The 18,075-nt window shown below is 51.5% G+C and overlaps 1 protein-coding gene across 3 annotated transcripts in view; it reads right to left on the bottom strand.

Annotated features, from left to right (window-relative positions):
• The window catches only part of Mme (membrane metalloendopeptidase), a 71,135-nt gene extending 56,612 nt beyond the window's left edge, over nt 1-14,523 (bottom strand). For 2 of the 3 annotated variants that reach the window (XM_042685469.1, XM_042685468.1), the window contains exons 1-3: nt 11,093-11,193; nt 10,518-10,687; nt 9,806-9,841 (exon numbers count right to left, since the gene is read on the bottom strand). In XM_042685469.1, the coding sequence (XP_042541403.1) occupies nt 9,806-9,841; nt 10,518-10,677 (196 nt within the window). In that variant the 5' untranslated portion in view covers nt 10,678-10,687; nt 11,093-11,193. Of the gene's footprint in view, nt 1-9,805; nt 9,842-10,517; nt 10,688-11,092; nt 11,194-14,479 lie in introns of those variants that run through there. The other variant, XM_042685470.1, reaches the window with a different exon arrangement.
• Nucleotides 14,524-18,075: the final 3,552 nt, after the last annotated feature.

The following is an 18,075-nucleotide window of genomic DNA, read 5'->3' as shown; positions in this document are numbered from 1 at the left end:
AAGAATTAGCAAAGCAATTTAGACCACAGAGAAAGTTACATAATTGACTTTATTGCTAACCAAGGATATAGGCCTGCAGAGAGGGGAGAGAACTAGAGAATGGACAGGTCTATGTGGGACGCTAAAATGTGCCCTTGCTCTCAACACAGGGGCTGGGCGAGAGGCGAGGGAGAGAGAGGAGAGGTGAGTCTGACTGGGGTATGTTTCATTGTACATGTGGAACGACGTGTGCTTTACATGGTACGTATGTATGGAAATGTCACAACAACCCCCACCCCCGGCTTCATAGAACCACTAGGTGCTAATTAAAGCAAGTTTGTATAAAAAAATGAGGCCATTACAAAATAAAAACAAAGCATATCTGTAAATTATCTCCATCTGCTGTTTATAACATCCAAAGACACAGTTATTTGAAACTTAAAAATATGTTGGTAGTAGATCCTTTTGCCTATTACAATCCTTGAATTAAAAAGTGACTCATGGAAAGTCAGATAAGCAGTATTGGGGAAAACACTGGACCATTCACATATATAATCCCGTTATAGATTTTCTTTGATTAGATAATAAGCCTACCAATGAAAAGGCCCGCAGGCAGGCCCCTTAGGACCCTCGGTAGCTTCCTCTGTGCAGTGCCTGCAGAAGCTGCTTCACCTTACGTCTGGATGTGTGCACCACTGGGCTCAGTCCTGGCGCTGGCCATCCAGTGGCCTGTCCAGTGAGGCCGAGTCCTCTTCCAGACAGATCAGAAACAGAAGAAATTCTCAACTAACAAGCACTGGAGCTGGGCACTGGTGGCTCAGGCCTAGAACCCTCGCTACCTCGGAGACTGAGATCTGAGGATCGCGGTTCAAGCCAGAGCTTTGAGTGAAAAAGCCAAGCAATACATACACACATACATGCGTGCATACATACACATACATACATACATTAAAAAGAACTGGAAAGACGCTAGGCCAGTGGGCAGGGCTAATGGACAGGTCCAGCACTGAGGAAGGACAGTGCTGGAGACAGCTTCCAGTTCCTCAGCTCCAGCCAAAGGTTAAGAGTCAAGCTGTGAGTGAGTGAGACCAGTTCCAGAAGGCCGTGGGAGAGGGAGTGGAAGCAAGAGTTGTTTCCAGAACTAGGGAAAGAGTCAGAAGTAAAATGCACCAACCCAACAACCAGAGTGAAGGTCAGGGTGGATCAGCAGGCCGAGGGCTTCCAGGCGTGGAGCCTTGAGCCATCCACCTTGGCCCCAGGGGGTGCCAGATTAGGTCTGGGTCTCCACTGGATCTCAGCCCCCGCCGGGGCCTCAAGTGCCATTTGTGAACTCTGAAACTCTCCCGCTTCTTTTGTTGGTTTTGTAGCATGCCATGGTTGCTGGGGGTACGTGAGGGTTGAAGGCGGTGTTCTGGGTTCTCACTGTACTGTCCTATGCTTGCTACAGGACATGAGGCAGTGTCTTGAAAATCCAAGTTGAGTCAGCGGCCATGTGCCTGGAGCACTGTTCATCTGAATCGCTCAAATATGACCGAACAATTTCTCTGTCATAAGTATTACAACTTTGCTTCTTGGCTTTTAAGTTGTGAAATCACTCACTGCGCTAGCCATATGTTTGGGGGGGATAATGACTTTACTTTTATCTTCAGACCAGCAGAGATATAAAAAATAGTTTAATTAAATTATATCAGAAAATTAAGCTAAAGAACTTCATGAAGGGATTTTTTTTGGGGGGGGACGGGAAGCATTAGTAAGTTAAACTTGGTTGTTATGAACATCTCATTATAAGTTTTTAGTGATTTGAGAGAGTTTTTCAAGAATATCTTTGAAGATCAGGAAAGCTTTGATTAATCCAAAGGGAAAAAGATCTACTTAAAAGATAAGGTGTTATTCGCATTTTTCTATTTTACTTGCTTGCTTTTGTTTAGCCGTCCACCTCAGAGGACAAGCCGCACTGCTGACTAGCGGGTTCCAGCTAGATGCCTTCATTTATCTTCCAAGCATCTGGTCTCCACAGCGACCTTAATTCCCATTCATTACCACTGTGTTCACAGCAAAGGCGCTGCACTGTCATCAGACTCCGCTGGACCAAAGGCACCAGAATAGAATCAAAACAAAAACAAAACAAACAGAAAAGACGATCTGACTTATGAAGTGTGAAAGTTCTGTTTACTTTGGGTGTTGTTTTGAGATGCTGGCTTTGAGAAAGAGTTAAATGAAACCACTGAGGGTTTTCAGCTGGGCCGGGGATCGAGTTGAAAGTGACATTGATTCCGGTTGGCCGCAGAAGTCCTGGGACAGTGCAGCAGACACATAGAGAGCTGAAGCAACGGACGTGGCCCGCATAGCCCCCACACCTTCTGGCACCTAGCAGGCGGACCGCCCACCAGACACTGTCTCCAGTCACAGAGCGGGGCCAGGGCCTGCTACCCCTGGTCAACGGCTCCTCCTGTCTGGTTCCATCCTCTCCTATGTGCCAATGGGTGGGAACCTGTCTCCTTCCCCATCTTCTTCCCCACCCCCTCTCCATCCCCATCCCCAACTGCTGCCAGAATCCCAGCCCCATTTAGCTCCCCTGACCACTGGGCTTGATAATCACTCCGCCCGTCCACATGTGTCACCATTGTTGAGTCCTCTTTCCACCTTTCCGGTGACGCCTTCCCAGTCTCCCTCTCTAACTGTAAGCTGTTGCTTCCTCCTATGCCGTCTGGGCTTCTCATTCCCATTTTGTTCCTTCTGGAAACATCAGTGACACCATCCGCCGGCTTCTTACCCTCACTCCTGTGGAACTAAGCAGCACCTCCAAGGTGAATGCTGTGGGCGCTAACGCCTCCCAGCGTGTAAGCACTGTGCCTCGTGAGCACTGCCTCCCACAAGGCTTTACCCACATCTATCCATTTGGCCCACAGCAAATCACAACCCCAACTGGGCAAGCGCGGGAGGCTCACCACCTGACCACAGCACTCTTTCTCCCTGCCAGTACCCTTTGGCAACTCCAACACTGCACCATGCTTCATCTGAAGCCTTTCCCTTCCCCTTAGTTCTAAATAATGCTGCCAGCGGTCATTTCCAGACAAGGCATTTGACCTCTAGAGGAAAATGACAACCGTGTTTGCATCGTGACTTGTGGGTATGAGAAAGCTCATATGTTGGAAAGTCTGGAGACTGACAGGACCAATTAGCAAGGGAGCAGTGGAAAATGGGAGGAGAAAATGGGCTGAAACTGTGTACGCGCCAGAAAACACATCTCCCGGGACACCTTCCTGCCACCGAAGAACAAAGAGGGAGCTGGAGCTTCCTCTAATCCTAGCTACTCAGGAGGCTGAGATCTGAAGATCACGGCTCAAAGCCAACCTAGGCAGGAAACCAGTAAGACTTTTATTTCCAACAAACTACCAAAAAGCTAGAAGTGGAACTATGGCTCAAGTGGTAGAGCACTAGCCTTGAGCAAAAATAAAAGCTCAGAGACAGCGCCTAGACCCTGAGCTCAAGTCCCAAGACTGGCACAAAAAATAAAATAAAAAGAAGAGTGGAGATCACAGGTCCATTTCCAGAATTCAAGCAACCAGCCTCAAGAGGTGCATGCATCTGAATTACCAATAGAAAGTCATGTCACTTAGGGACATCCAGGAGAGACTGTCAACCCACAGCACTCTCCAGGAGGAACCAGGAGAGGAAGGCACATGCAGTAGATACAAGATTGCTGTGTAATCTCAGAGGGGCTTGGCCATCAGACAGACATCAGACAGACATTGACCTTGCAGGACTGCTATGCAGTCCATCTTCTGAGCTGGGACCATGGAGGCCTCCAGTCCATCCTCTGAGCTGGGATCATGGACCAGGTTTCTCCCACCACTGTGACTGACAGGAGTTAAGATGCTCAAACACGGAGTCTACACTAAAACTCCTGGCCCACACAGGACACTGCCCATCCTGTCCATCCTCACGCTGCCCTGTACATCCTCCCTGGTGGAGCCCCACAGACACACTTCAGAGCCTCCCCCTTACAAGCTCTCCACCCTGGGGTTGCTGAGCTACCCTTCCTGTCTGGGTAAGTCTTTGCACCAGGCAAGCTTCGAAATTCCAGAGCCTTCAGAAAAACCATGGACTGGCTTTCAGCAGAATTTAGTAGGAATTACAATTTGCCCCTGGCACGGCCCGCAAGGTCGTCTGCAACCTGGCCTGCATTCTCTCCACCAGTATCATATCTTGCTTGCCCAGTGCAACCACCAAGAACCTCTGGCAGTAAGGCCTGTGAGGCCAGCAAGAAATACAAGGGCTGGCTGGGCTAGAAGGGGAAATCAGGAAGCAACGGGAAAGGCAGCCAAGCCCCCTCCTTGGGGACCACAGGGGGCTCTTTAAGTCTGCCTGCTCCTTTGCAGTGTAAACACCTGAAAACGGTGGAGACAGCAAGGCAAGAAGTTTATGCTCTCTCTCTGTGATTTCTCAGTAAAAAGCACTAGATAGTGCACTTGTGATTTCATGAAATCAGATGTTAAGTGGAATACATCTGTGTCCTAGACCCATGTGTATTTCCACATTTCCTCGAAGGGCAGGTGCCTCACAGCGGGCTGCCACTATCCCTGCAGCTTCTCTGTGAAATGAGACACATTTAAGTCCAATGTCTATACATAGGGAACGCATGCACACAACTAAAAATGACTTAAGATCACAGACCAGTGTCTCTGGTGCCAAGCGTTGCTAAATGGAAAAAGATGCAGTAAGCTTTCCAGAGTCCTGCTTTCAGTATTTGTAACGTTAGTGTCTCCTTAAAACAAAGTTTACCACTTTGTTCTCTCCAGGCTCCTGGACCATTCATTCGCAGCCAATCCCTGCTCCACCCCAACCCAGCAGCCATGTTTGATGCTACCCTTGTATTTCTGCCTCCACTGACTGCACACTGAAGATGAGTACTAATATAACACAGGAGGTTTTGTGTCTGGCTTACTTTGTGTTGAGCAGTGATTCTGCAGGTCTTACGTACTGTGGCTTGTATAAGTAGCTTGTTTCTTTTCACCACAGCATAGTACTCCACTGTGTTTTATCACTTGATTACTGGCATTGGGGTTGTCTCCAAGCATTGGCTAGAGTGAAAAATGTTGTTGCGAGCAATCACAGCAAAATCCTTACCAGGCTGTGTGCCCGTGTCTCCCGGGACTATGCCAAATTGCTTCCCCAAATGATTCTCACATTTTGAAGTGGGAGTGTGTAAACACACACTCCCCAGGGATGTGTGATGGAGCAGTTTGCTCACATCTTCACATTCAGTGTGGTGTAGCTTTTTTATGATTGTCTATTGTGGTTAATTTTTAGATACCAATTTGACTGGGTTAAGGGATCCCCTGATTTCTGACTGGCCAGGATTCCCAGGGTGTCCATGGGCATTTCTGGAAGAGACTGGCATTTCAACCCGTGAATTCAGTCAAGACCTGCCTCGGTGAGAGCAGGGAGGGCAGAGAGCAGAAAATCCGCTCTCCTCTGGAGCCTCCAGCCTCTGCGCTCAGAACTCAGGTGCACTTCCTATCAGTTCCGGTGGCTCCAGCACCTCCAACACAGTCAGGGCACCAGCAGCAGCTTTCCTGGCTCCCAGATGTCAGGAAAGTGTGTGCTGAGACATGAGGTAACGTGACATGAGGTGATGTGAGCAGATTCCCCTAAGAACTCCCCCTCAGCTGAGACCCAGAGGATCTCGGTTTGAAGCCAGCCTAGGCAGGAAAGTCCCTGGGACTCCATCTCCAACTAATTAGCAAAAAGCTAGAATGGAGGCATGGTTCCAGTGGTAGAGTAACAACTGTAAGCAAGAAAGCTGAGCAACCATTCAAGGCCTTGAGTTCAATCCACTGTACCAGCAAATGCCCCCCCTCAAGAGAGAGAACCCTCTCTCACATATCTGTACCTGAACAGAGACATCTGTTATATAGCACTCTATATATAGCACTCTATATAGCATTCTCTGTATTGTTTCTGTTTCTGTGCATCTCCCTGAATAGAGAATTTTTCTGGCCAGTGTAGAAATAGGACTAAAGAAGAAATCTCCACCAACCTCTTAAAGAATGGAAATTTCAGGATTTAGGGGCTTGGGTGACGTTTCTGTTTTGGTTTTATGAATGTTCTGTATTTCAATTTCCTTTAAGTGATCATTAATTTGATCTCGATGGGCTGTACACCAAGGGCTTGGTAGCTGTGCCCTGCAGGGCCCAGTCTAGTCCTCCCCATGCATGGGGAGTCTGTGTCTCTCCACTGAGACCCAGTGCTGGTGGACCAGCCCCGGCGGGTGCACACCCACCCTTCACCCAACATATCATTCCTTTTCCCATTTCCAGAATTTTATAAATGACTTCTCACACTGTCAAAAGAGTCTGGGTAGTGTACTTCACACATGGAAACTGCAAACACGTAATTTTTGTAGCTGTAAAGCAAACCTTTGAACTCCATGGGAGCTCACTGAACATGGCTATCTCTCCCCTCTAAGATCTTAATTCCACCTATCTAGGGTGCCCGTTCCTTGCCCATGCAATAAAAATGCTGGTGCAATACTGTCTACAGTGTCCCTAGAAGGTAAGAAAACTTGCTCTCCAGGTGCGTATTTATCTCATAAGTGACCACCAACATTTTTCCGCCAGATTTGACCAGCAGACACTGATTGACTGGAGAAATTCCAAGGCAGGTATGACCACAGATTGTCTCGAGAACCGAGTCGGGAAAGCCACCCGCAGCAAAGTTCCACCTGCCGGGTTTAAGTGAGCAAAAGTGTGTTTCCGGGCTCTGTCTGCTGAGACACCTGCTCTGTTCTCATTCCCTGCACGATTTTGTCACGGGTGAATCCATAATGCAGTAGTCTCATCTCCTGCTCTGAAGGGTTCCGAGGGGTCACCTAGAGTTGGCCCTTGTCCTTTATTGCGGATCTGAGAGACTTGACCATATACAAATGCCTGAGTAGACTGTGACACACTGCTTCACCGTGCAGGGACAAAGTATCTCCTTTCTGTGTCCTGTCCCACCAGATGTCCGCCTGGGAACTAAAATTTGCACCGAACTGAAGCAGGCATAGTTCTCAGGAGCCTCCTCTGGCTCCTACTGCTCTCCAAGTCACCAGAAAAAAAACAGTCGTGTCTGACACTCTGCACAAGAGCACTGCTCTCTCTCGGGGTTAAGTCGCTCACATCTGAACTGTGAGATAAATGAACTTATTTCTTTTTCATTTCAAGTACTGGGCAACTGGATCCAGGGCCTGGTGCTCACATGGCAAGAGCTCAACCACATGAGCCCTGTTCTGACTCTTTCAGCCTTGGACTGTGTGGTAGACAGAGTAGAGTAGCCAGCCTCTGACCATGAGCTACATAGTTTGGATTACAGGCATGTACCACTCCACCGAAACTTCCATTCTTTACAAGGCTAGTTGGCCTCAACTATTACATTAAAGTAACATGACGCACAGAGACCCTGGATGTGTCCCGGTGTGCGAGGATGCACAAGGGTGAAGATGCACACAGACACTCACGAAGCAGCTTCTGGGGGTCTAAGAGATCGCCCAACATTTCTCCCTTTGGATTTCACTTCTCAGAGTCCTCTTGCGTCTTTGAACTCTGAGTTCTACCATAAGCAATGTCCTCCTCCACAAACCACAATCGTGTCCAAAGCCTGGAAGGCCCAAGGCTCCTTTGAGGGGACCTGAGGAAGAGCTGAAGGTACACTGCCACATCCCAGGCTATTGGCTTGCTGGTGACAGAAGCCACCTCTAGCTGACCACCTGCGGCACTGGGAGCCCCCCCACCCCGGGGTTGCACGTACCCAGAGGCACCAGGTAGGAACCCCCAAACCTCCACAGCAACATCACCCAAGGTGCTTATAAGAGTATGCCCCGCAATCAAACAATCCAGTTTCTTCAAAAATAAAATGCAAAAAATAAATAAATAAAAAGAGGAAGAAAATAAGAAGAGAAGAGAATATGATTAAACTGGGCGATGCAAGACACAAGCGAAAGACATGAAAGACAGAAGTGAGCATCACAGTGGAACTTTCTCAGGGAGACACGGACGTGGGCTGGGGCAGCTGGCAGAGGAGGTGTGGGAGGGTCTGGGAGGGACTGACTGACAACTGAGGCACACGCTCACTTGCCCCCGCACGGGGACCCTGGCATCTCTCAGCCAAGGAATCTGTGCAGAGCCTGCAGAAAAAAGAAATGTCTTTGTTTCTGAGCAAGCCCTTGGCTGAGAAAGTCCATGCTGTTATACTCAGCAGACAGCGGCTCGGATCCAATCGTATATTCCTTACCCTCGGTTCAAGGTGTCTGCCCTCCCGACACAGACCTGGGGCAAAACACCGCCAGCAAACAACCAGTCAAGGCCACGCACTCCACATGCTGGACCCTGACAGAGAACACCCCGGCGTCTCCTTATCATCATCCTGCAATGTGTATTGAATAAGAGAAACCCAAGGGGGAGCTCCAGCCACAGGGGACAAAGGACAGACGCCCTCTTTCTTTGAGAACAGGGAAGGGTTGACACTCCTGTCACTTCCTCTCCACACTCTGTGTGAACCATTCCTCGGTCCTCCTCCGGTCTGCTTTTATTATGGATAGTCCGAAGTTCTTCCCCTGTTCCTCTCTTCTGCCATGGGAGCTCAGTGCTACCTACAAGGCTCCCCATGCCCCCACAAGCCAAGACCCCCAAATCCACCTATGGCCACTTGTGCCCCATGTCGGCCTCCCTGCTGCCTGCCTGCCCTGCTCTCTGTCCTTCAGCTTGGATGAAGCATGCCGGATTTGTCTCCACCTCTGTTTCTGCATGGCCAGTGCCACCTTCTTCGGTTTCAGAGTTTGGAAGGCGACATCATTTTCAACTTAATGTGATCCTGGTTTCACCATCCTGCTAAGTCACCCATGTCTTCCTTTCTGTGACCTCAACCACGTGCACCCAGACACATGCAGAGCCCTCAGACAAGCCTCCACCACAGGAGGGCCTCCACCACAGGAAGTCTCCACCACAGGACAGCCTCTACCACAGGACAGCCTCTGTTACAGGACAGCCTCCACCACAGGAGCCTCTGTTATAGACAAGCCTCTGTCACATGCAAGCCTGCCTCTGTCCCAGGAAACCTCTATCACCACCGCACAGAAATCTCATGTACCATGTCCAGTCCAGCCTTTCCCAAACCACCCCTCAGCTTTTACTGTCCTAGAAAATATTCACTCTTCCTCTGTTTTCACAGCCACCATGGGTTTCAAGTCTCTATAATATACCTTATCTGCCCAGCTTGTATTTTGACTGCTTTCCAACAACATGATGCATTCTTTCCTGCTGGGTGTCAAACCCAGGGCCTTGCTCTTGTTGGACAAGCACTGAGCTCACCCACAGAACCATTGGGTTCATTCTTGCTCCTCTTTGATGTTAAGACTTTTCCCTCTTCCATGACTCTACTTCCAAATCCTGCCTCCCCACAGTCCCCCCACACTTCGCCTACACGTGACTCCCTTCCAAATCCACACCTACCACACACCAGCTAACAGTGATCTGCTCCATTCAGCTATCAGCTTCCTTCTCCAACTCCATTCTCAGCTCCACACATACATATATGAGACACAGTTTCTACTGCCTTCTCATACACCCCAAGATTAAAATATGAAATCATTTTCTAGAATATTCAAATGAATCCATCTACCACTTAAATACATTTTTTATTTTCTTTAACTAAAAGCCAAACCACAAACAGGTGACCTATAATGAATACAAATATAAACAAAGCACAATTGCACACATCTCCATCATCATCTGATTATTAAGTGCCCTCCACTGTAAAACTATTAAACGTAAATGTGATCTCTTACCTGATTTTATGCAGTCTGATGACTTGCAAACACCATCTAGGAAAAGGAGAGTGGATACAGAAATATTTACAATACACATTTTCTAATCCCTCTTTACCTTCTGTTCTTTTTTTAAAAACTTGCCAATTAAATAAGCAATTCCTTAAAGCAAGAGCCTAAGCCTTAGATATCACTGCTGATGGTTAAAAAGCAACACAGGGAGATGACATAGGCAAATCCTAAATTGGAAGTTTGATTATACAGAAAAATAAATCATTCTGTCTTCTCTGCCAGCCAAGCCCTGGACTATTCTGCTGAAATCACTGCTCTTTTCATTCATCATTGTTACCATTTTTTTTCCCATTAGAGAACCAATCTTTACTAATCCCCGTTGCAAATCTTCCCAGACCCAAATCAGGTTTCCCAGATTCCTGGGACGTCCTTTAGGATGTCAGTGACACAACGAACATGAATTGATAGAGTGGTGGACACTTTGATTCATCAAAGCCACCCAGTAGAGTCCTCATGAATTGAATCTGTGTACTTAGCGGTTACTAGGCTTTTAAGTGGAAGGCCGCCATTTTTACAGGCTGGGGTCCTTTTTCTCCAGGGGTGTCTGCCCTGGGCACATGAGCGGAGATGGGAGGGCGCATGTGCGATGGTGGGAAGGCGCACATGCAGCGATGGAAAGGCTCACGGCACATGCGTGGCAGCAGGCCAGCCACTCACTCACCGTCGTAGGTTGCATAGAGGGCGATCATGGTCACGGCGATGACTGTGAGCAGTAGGACAAGGACTGAGAGGCTGATCTCCAGCGGAGTCCATCGCTGTTGCTTCTTCGGCTTTGGGGGGCTGAGGTCAGTTATATCCATCTGACTTTCTGACCTGCCCATCACCTACAGGCTGCAGAAACAGAGCTAGGTCAGAACGCTGCAAATAACATGTAAGTAGATGCAAAGAAGAAAATATCTGTGGCTTTCTAAATGCTTAGGAGTGGGGCTGCGGCCAGGTGTCCAGGCGCTGGCCTGGAATCCGAACTACATGGGGGGCTGAGATCTGAGGATCAAGATTTGAAGCCAGCCCAAGCAGATAAGTCCATAACACCATGACACCCTTACCTCTAATTAACCATCAAAATTAACCAGGAAAGAGCTTGAGGTAGAAGTGTGGCTCAAATGATACAGCACCAGCCTTGAGTAAAGACAAGCAAGAGTACAAGACCCTGAGTTCAAGTCCCACTATCAACACACACACAGACACACACAGACAGGCTGAATAAAAGCAAAAGGTTAAGGTCTTAATTCTCACCTTTTGGTAAGCACTGAAGAGCTCAACAAACACAAGCAGAAACTTGGCTGGTTTGCCCACACAGTGTTACTTCAGAAGTTTATAAGCAAATACTTTCTCCACTGTTATTTACAGCGTTTTAAACTCACCCTTGTGAACTCTGGACTAATGTGAAAGGTTAACTTTATATCTTGCTCCGGGGTTTCTTTTATAAGCTCCAAAAATCAATGACTAGTGCCTGGAGGTTTTGACTAAGCAATAGTTTCAAGTATGACCACAGATAAAGCCCCAGGCAGCAGGAAGTCATCTGAATTATGACTACAGAAAAAAATCCAAGAGGAACAAACACTCCAGGTATTTTACATATGACAACGTGTATTTTTTATTGCTCAAAATTACTACTTCTGATACGTGTGTCTAATAAACTGGTTAGACAACATTCTGAAAGTGGTCACTCACTGGATCAGAAGGTGGTGGTGAAATATAACCACATGGTCATTTCTTTGGGTAGCTCTAGAGGAAAATACATTTGCTGGTGGCTCACACCTGAGCCTGCCTACTGAGCAGTACTTAGGGAGCCTAGCTGCCTGGAGGATCAGTCTGGACAGAAAAGTCCAGGAGACTTCCTTTCCTAAACAATGCAGCAAAAAGCAAGGATGGGGGCATTTCTCAAGAGGTAGGGCACCCACCAACCAAGCAGGGGGCTGATTCTTTCATGTGCTGGTCACTCTGTGTCTCCCATCTACCATCCCCCCAGCCTTCCTAGGATAGATGGTGCATTCTAATCCTACACTGCAGAGAACCGGCTCACAGCAACTTCAGGCTAGACTCTGTGTCTGCCAAGCCCACACAAATTGTCAACATTCTTTGTAGGAAACACGTGGTTGGGACACTATTTGAAATGCAATTGTTTCCTGCCACTCCACCAATTCGGGATCTTATTGCAGAAATTGAGGGTGGAAAGTTAAAGGGACATATGCCTAAATATTAAAGGGCATTGTTTACATCAGAGTCCTAGTAATTCTTTACAATTATCTCGCCAGGTAGCTTAGAACAACTTCACTTTTCCGGCTCGTCTGTAGACATGTATGTCAGAAGCTAACGGGTCAGCCATTTATGGCTCAATACAAATTCAGTTCCTGGGCAAGGGTCTGCTGTGTAATCAAGGTGAAGTGCTCTGAAGCTGAGGGTGTCTTTGTGGAAACTGAGGCACCACGAGAAGTAGAAAATGACTCTACATTTGAAGTCCATCAGGGACGCCCAGCAGATAACGCTGAGTGATTAATAAATGAACCACACTGGAGTTTAAAGTGCTGGATCCAAAGTCTCAAACATGGCCCTCTTGATTACACGAGGGTATCATGGGGACAGAACTAAATAGCACTATTTTTACTGGCCAGGGAAGGCAGCTGGCTCACTGAAGACCAAATACTGCAGCTGCACACTGCTGTGTCTCGTGAGTGCTCCTGGAATCCCTGCACGCTGTGTGTCTCCTGAGTGCTCCTGGAATCCCTGCACGCTGTGCTCAGGGGACTTGAGGAGTCCACTGACTGTGGTCTAGCTGAGTTCAGTGTGTGGCTTCCTTTGGGAAGTCACCTCCGGTGGCCTGGACTGCGGTGGCCTTGCGGTCAGGTGGACATTCATGCCCATGGCTGGGAGCACCCTCGGAGATCCCCCCAATTACAGCTCAGAAGACAATCGAGAAATGTTTGAACGACAGAACAACCCATTCCTTTTCCTCCTCATGCGTTCTTTTTTTAGACATGTCACAGGGTGCCACTCTGAGGGGAAGCTCAGGGCGGAACGGAGCAGCCCTGTGCGTGGGCAGGCGGGTGGTCCTCCCCGGGTGGTCCTCCTCTGGCGTCCTCCCCTGCCGGTCCTCCCCGGGCCCCCATGCGCTCGGGCCGCCAGCGGGGTTCTTGGAGGCTCAGGCGGTGCCGGCGGTGGAGAGGGAGGGCCAGTCGGGCCTCAGAGCTGCACCCCGCCCAGAGAGGTGGTGCCTGAGCGCCCGCCGGGCAGCCGGTACCTGCTCCAGCCAGGCTGCTGCCCCGCAGCCCGTGCCCTGCCCGGACCGCCGCCGTGCGCCCGGGTCAGGTCATTCAACCGTGCAGACGTGCGGGGATTTCCCGTCAGGCAATTGGGGGCAGAATGCTGAGCCCCAGGATAGCTCCGGATCATCCAGGTTCCCCGCACCCAGCCGGGGAGAGACAGACAGATGGACAGACAGACAGACGGACGGACAGAGACAGAGAGACAGACAGAGACAGGGAGGTAAAGAGAGAGGGAGGGAGAGAGACAGATAGGGACAGAGAGACAGAGACAGACAGGCAGACAGAGAAAGGGAGAGAGAGAAGGAGACAGAGAGGAGAGAGAGAGAGGCACACAGGCGGATAGATAGGCAGGCAGGCAGGCAGGCCGGCAGGCAGGCAGGCAGACAGACAGACAGACAGACAGGCAGGCAGGCAGGCAGGCAAGCGGGCGGGCGGGCGGGCGGGCAGTTAGGCAGGCAGGCAGCACACGCTGGAGCCACACCTCTAGCCCTACCAAGCTGGGCTGCTGCTCAGACCCGCACCGAGAAAGCATCTCCGCCCCTAAAAGTTCTGGTGCCCTCCGGACAGGGCCAGGCCGACCCTGCTGCCCGGAGCCCCGCAATCCGCCCGCCCGGAGACCTCGGCTCGGACCCGGGCTGGGCTCTGGGGCCAGGCCGCCCCCACCCGAAGCCCCTCAAAAGCGATCCTCCTCCTCCTCCCTCCATTTCCCAGCCCTGACCCCCGAGTGGAAGAGTCCAGAAGCCTCCTCACCATGCGGCATTAACTAATCCCCACACGCGCTGCGTCAGCCAGCCAGTGAGGGGAAACTGAGGCTGGGGAGCAGCTTCCGGATTTGCTCTGGGACGGGTCCCGGCTGCGCGGGCTGACTCGCGGTAGGAGGCGAGGTCGGGCGCGGGACGGGGGCGCGGGCTGGGTCCCGGACCCCGCACTCCTCCGCCTCAGTGCCCGCCTGGGGCCACCGCGCCGCCCAGGGCCCGGCTGCGGGGTCCGGGGGTCGCGGCGCTCCGCCGACGCCCACGGGCCGCCCTGCCCGGGGAGGAGACAGCTTCGCCCCGTGCGCCCCGCGCCCCCCGCGCCCCGCTCGTGGAAGAGACAGCTTCGCCCCGCGCGCCCCCCGCGCTCCGCCCAGGGAGGAGACAGCTTCGCCCCCCGCGCCCCACGTCCCGCGCCCCCCACGCTGCCCCCCCCGCGCGGCTCCGGTTCCCCGCGTCCCGCGACCCCCGCGAGGCTCCCGCACCAATTACATAAGCGGAGCGGAGCCGGGAGCTGGGCGCACCGGGGCTCCGGCCGGGAAAGTGTGAAGGGAAAACCCAGAAAGTGGGGGCGCGGGTCCCGCCGAGGCCGCCGCCCAACAGACCTGGTGGCGAGGAGCTCGCGGCGCGGAGGCGGCCCGCGGCCCGAGCGCGGCGGAGAGGCGAGCGCGCCGGCCTGCGGGTGGCGGGGCCGGGCCGGGCGCAGGGCGCGCGGGACGCGGCCCGGACCCGACACCACGCCCCGCGCCCTCCTCCGGGGCGCCCGGGCCGGGCCCGCCCCCCGCGCAGGTCCCCGCGGCTGCCACGCCTCCCCCCAGCCTGGGCCCCGCCCCGTGCCCCGCCCGCCCGCGGCGCCCCCGCCCGCCCCGGCCTCGACACCGGTCCCAACCCCGACACCGGTCCCAACCCCGGCCCCGGCACCGGCACGCGCCCGTCGTGCGGGAGAAGTTGGCGGTGGCCGCGCCCCGCCGCACACCCCGCCCGGGTCGCACCCCAGGGGTCCACCTCGTCCCCCCCCCAGCCCCAGGCGGGAAGGCGATGGGCGCCCCGGCCTCCCGGGGACCCGCGGGGGACTCACCGCGGCCTCCGGCGCACCTCGGGCGGGCGAGGGCGGCCCCGGCGCCCGCGCTGGCTCCGCCTGCCGCCGGCTCAGCCCCGCGCCCCGCGCCTGCGAACGGCCCTGCGCCCACCTCCCCCGGGGCCCGGGGCGCCTTCGGGGCGACAGCACGGGGCGCTTCCCGCGCAGCTCGGCGTGGGAAAGTCCCCGCCTGCCGCAGCTCTGCCCGAAGGACCCAGGAGCATTCTTGGAATTGATCAGCTGGCTGCGGGAGGGGCTCCCCAAAAAACGAGTCGTCCAGCTGCAGCGGGGGGCGGGGGGGGGGCTCCCCAGAACGAGGCGCCGGGTTGCGGTGCAGCCTGGAATCTCCTCTGCCCAGGCCCACCCGGCTGCTGCCACCTGCCCTCTCTTTCTCCTCTCCTTCCCTCCCTCCCTCCTTCCTTCCTTCCTTCCTTCCTTTTTTCTTTCCTCCCTTTCCTCCCTCCTTCCCTTTCTTCCCTCCCTCCCTCCTTCTTTCCCTCCTTCCTTCCTTCCGCTCTCCCTTCCTTCCTTCCTTCATTCCTTCCTTCCTCCCTCCCTCTCTCCCTTCCCTCTTTCCTTCCTTTCTCCCTCCCTCTCCCCTTCCCTCTTTCCTTCCTTCCTCCCTTCCTCTCTTCTTTTCTTCCCCCTTTCCTCCCTCCCTTCCTTCCCTCTTTTCTCCCTTCCTTTCCTTCTTTTCTCCCTCCCTCCCTTCACTGTTTCCTTCCTCCTTTCCTCTCTTCCTTCCTTCCCCCTTTCCTTCCTTCCTCCCCTTCCCTCTTTTCCTTTCCTTCTCCCTCCCCTCCTCCTCCCCCCTCTCCCTTCTCATCTATCTCACCTCACCTTCTTCTGTTTTCTTGGTAAGAGTGAGGCCTTGAGGATAAGAATGATGTCTGGTCTGCTCTCCACCCTCACCTCCACACACCCCGCAGGCCCTGGGGCCTGGCACCCACGAGCCCAGGGTAGGGGAACCAGCGTGTGCCTACAATATGCCTACAACATTAATTTCACAGAACCATTTTCTCTTAGGACCCCCAGATTCCATCTGGCTTGGGAGTCAAACCAAACCAAATCAGGCAGGTCTTTAAAAGCTGCCTTTCCCAGCTACGGTGAGAATTCTTATTCCAGAATTCGAAGTCAGTTATGGAACGTGAAGTATACCAGTACCCATAACACTGATTCCCCTCTCTCTTTCCAACCGCAGATTATATATGCACATGTGTGCACATGCGTATACACACACACACACACAGAGTGCGTACTGAAACACACCCAGAGTCTCCTGAACTTGGTGGTCCTCTCCCCTCTCCCACTTTTCACGTCTCTATTTTAGAGAGTGTGTGGAGTGCTTCGAATCCTGCTGCTTTGTCAGATGTGTTTATCAAATCGAAGAGATTTTCCGTGGAGGCATGAAATGCTTCTCACAAGTGGACCTTGGGCGCTGTGATTTCTTCATGGAAGGTGCGAAGCTTGGCGAGTCGCTCAGCTGTTCTCTGGTGGCTTTAGCACTGCTTGGGTCACCTTGAGAATGACTGACGGAAAACCCAACACTCCCAGGAAGGACATGCAAGACAAGGGCGAAGCGTGACTCAGCAAGCTAAGCCAGCACTGGCCAATGCTGGAGGATCATTTTTAAGTTTGACTAAGCTGGGGGCTAGTGGCTCACACTTGTAATCCTAGCTACTCAGGAGGCTGAGATCAGTAGGATCCTGGTTCAAAGCTAGCTCTTAGAAGAAAAGTCCTCAAGATTCCATCTAATTAACAGCAAAATTACACACTGGAGGTATGGCTCAAGTAGTACAGTGCCAGTTGATCATTCAAGATGAGCAAGTGAAAGACCTTAAGATAACACCCCACTACCACACATACACACACACACAGTTATAACACTACCACACACATGCACAGTACACACTACCATACACACGAACACACAAACATACACACACTGCCATACACACACTACCACACACACAACCACATGTACACACTACCACACATACTAATACACACACTATACACGTACACTAACACACACACACATATCAGTCAAGGACACAGTGAAGAAACTGAAAGAAACTCGATCCGAGTCCGGCACTCTACACGGCAGAAGTCCTTGCTGATGCCTTTAACATGAAAACAATGATATTAATTAATTCTAGACTTTAGATTTCATTAAGTTAATTCTACATGCAAAGATTACTAGTGGAAATACTAAAAGATAAGAAGAGAATGCACAAGGTTAAATCACAGAGAGAAAAAAATTACTGGAATTAAATTTCAAAAATCAATCCAAAAGGAAATAAAAAGATTGAGGTACTAGAAAAGTATGAATGAGTAAAAAGAAGGTAGGCATACATCGAATTATATTAATGACAGCAAATATACCAAATCTCCCAGTCAGAAGCCAAAGATTAGACAAAAATGACATCCAGTTATCTCTGGATTCATTAAATATATCCATTCATTAAAAATATCCAATAGAATTTTGTTTAGGAATGGAAGGAAGTCATAGCAAGGAAATAAATGGGAAAGTGGAAGGGTTTAATTTACTGAGTAGAATCACCATGAGTGATAGCAGTGGTATCTGGATTTTCTAATCAGTGATCTGTAATTGTTTTGGTATAGTAGGTGGAGAAGCTGCAAAATGTAGGTGAATACCTGTGAGAAAACTTGTGTAGAGCAGAGGAAGGGTGACCTTTTCTCTGTGATGCTTCTGAACCGCAAGCCGGGCTAAAAAAAGACAAGCTACTCAGAGCTCCTCCATCGGAGATGTTCCTGGCACGGGATTGTGCAGACAGTTCACCCAGAGACCCAGAGAGCCCCTGCTGAGTGTGCTGCATTTCCCCCGAGATCTGGACAGCTGGCAGGAAGGGTCTGACCCCTGTGGACAGTCTGAGGAGGAGCAGCCAGCTGGGGCTGTCAGGGCTTGGGCTCTCCCCGCCTCTCTGGGCAGCCTTCCTCCCCCACACCTCCTGGGATGAGGCTCTCAGTGTGCACAAGGCTGCTTGTCTAGAGCCAGGGGTGAGAGGTGGGGCATGAGAGCAGAACGAGTGTTTGCTTCCAGCGTAGACTGCATGCAGAGTGGGCATTGGAGCTCAAGTTTTTGTTCTTGTTGAAAAAGAT

Source organism: Dipodomys spectabilis, unplaced genomic scaffold (genome assembly GCF_019054845.1).
Source record: "Dipodomys spectabilis isolate Male_0828 unplaced genomic scaffold, ASM1905484v1 ptg000095l, whole genome shotgun sequence".
Taxonomy (NCBI): domain Eukaryota; kingdom Metazoa; phylum Chordata; class Mammalia; order Rodentia; family Heteromyidae; genus Dipodomys; species Dipodomys spectabilis.
This window is presented reverse-complemented; position numbering and strand designations above follow the sequence as displayed.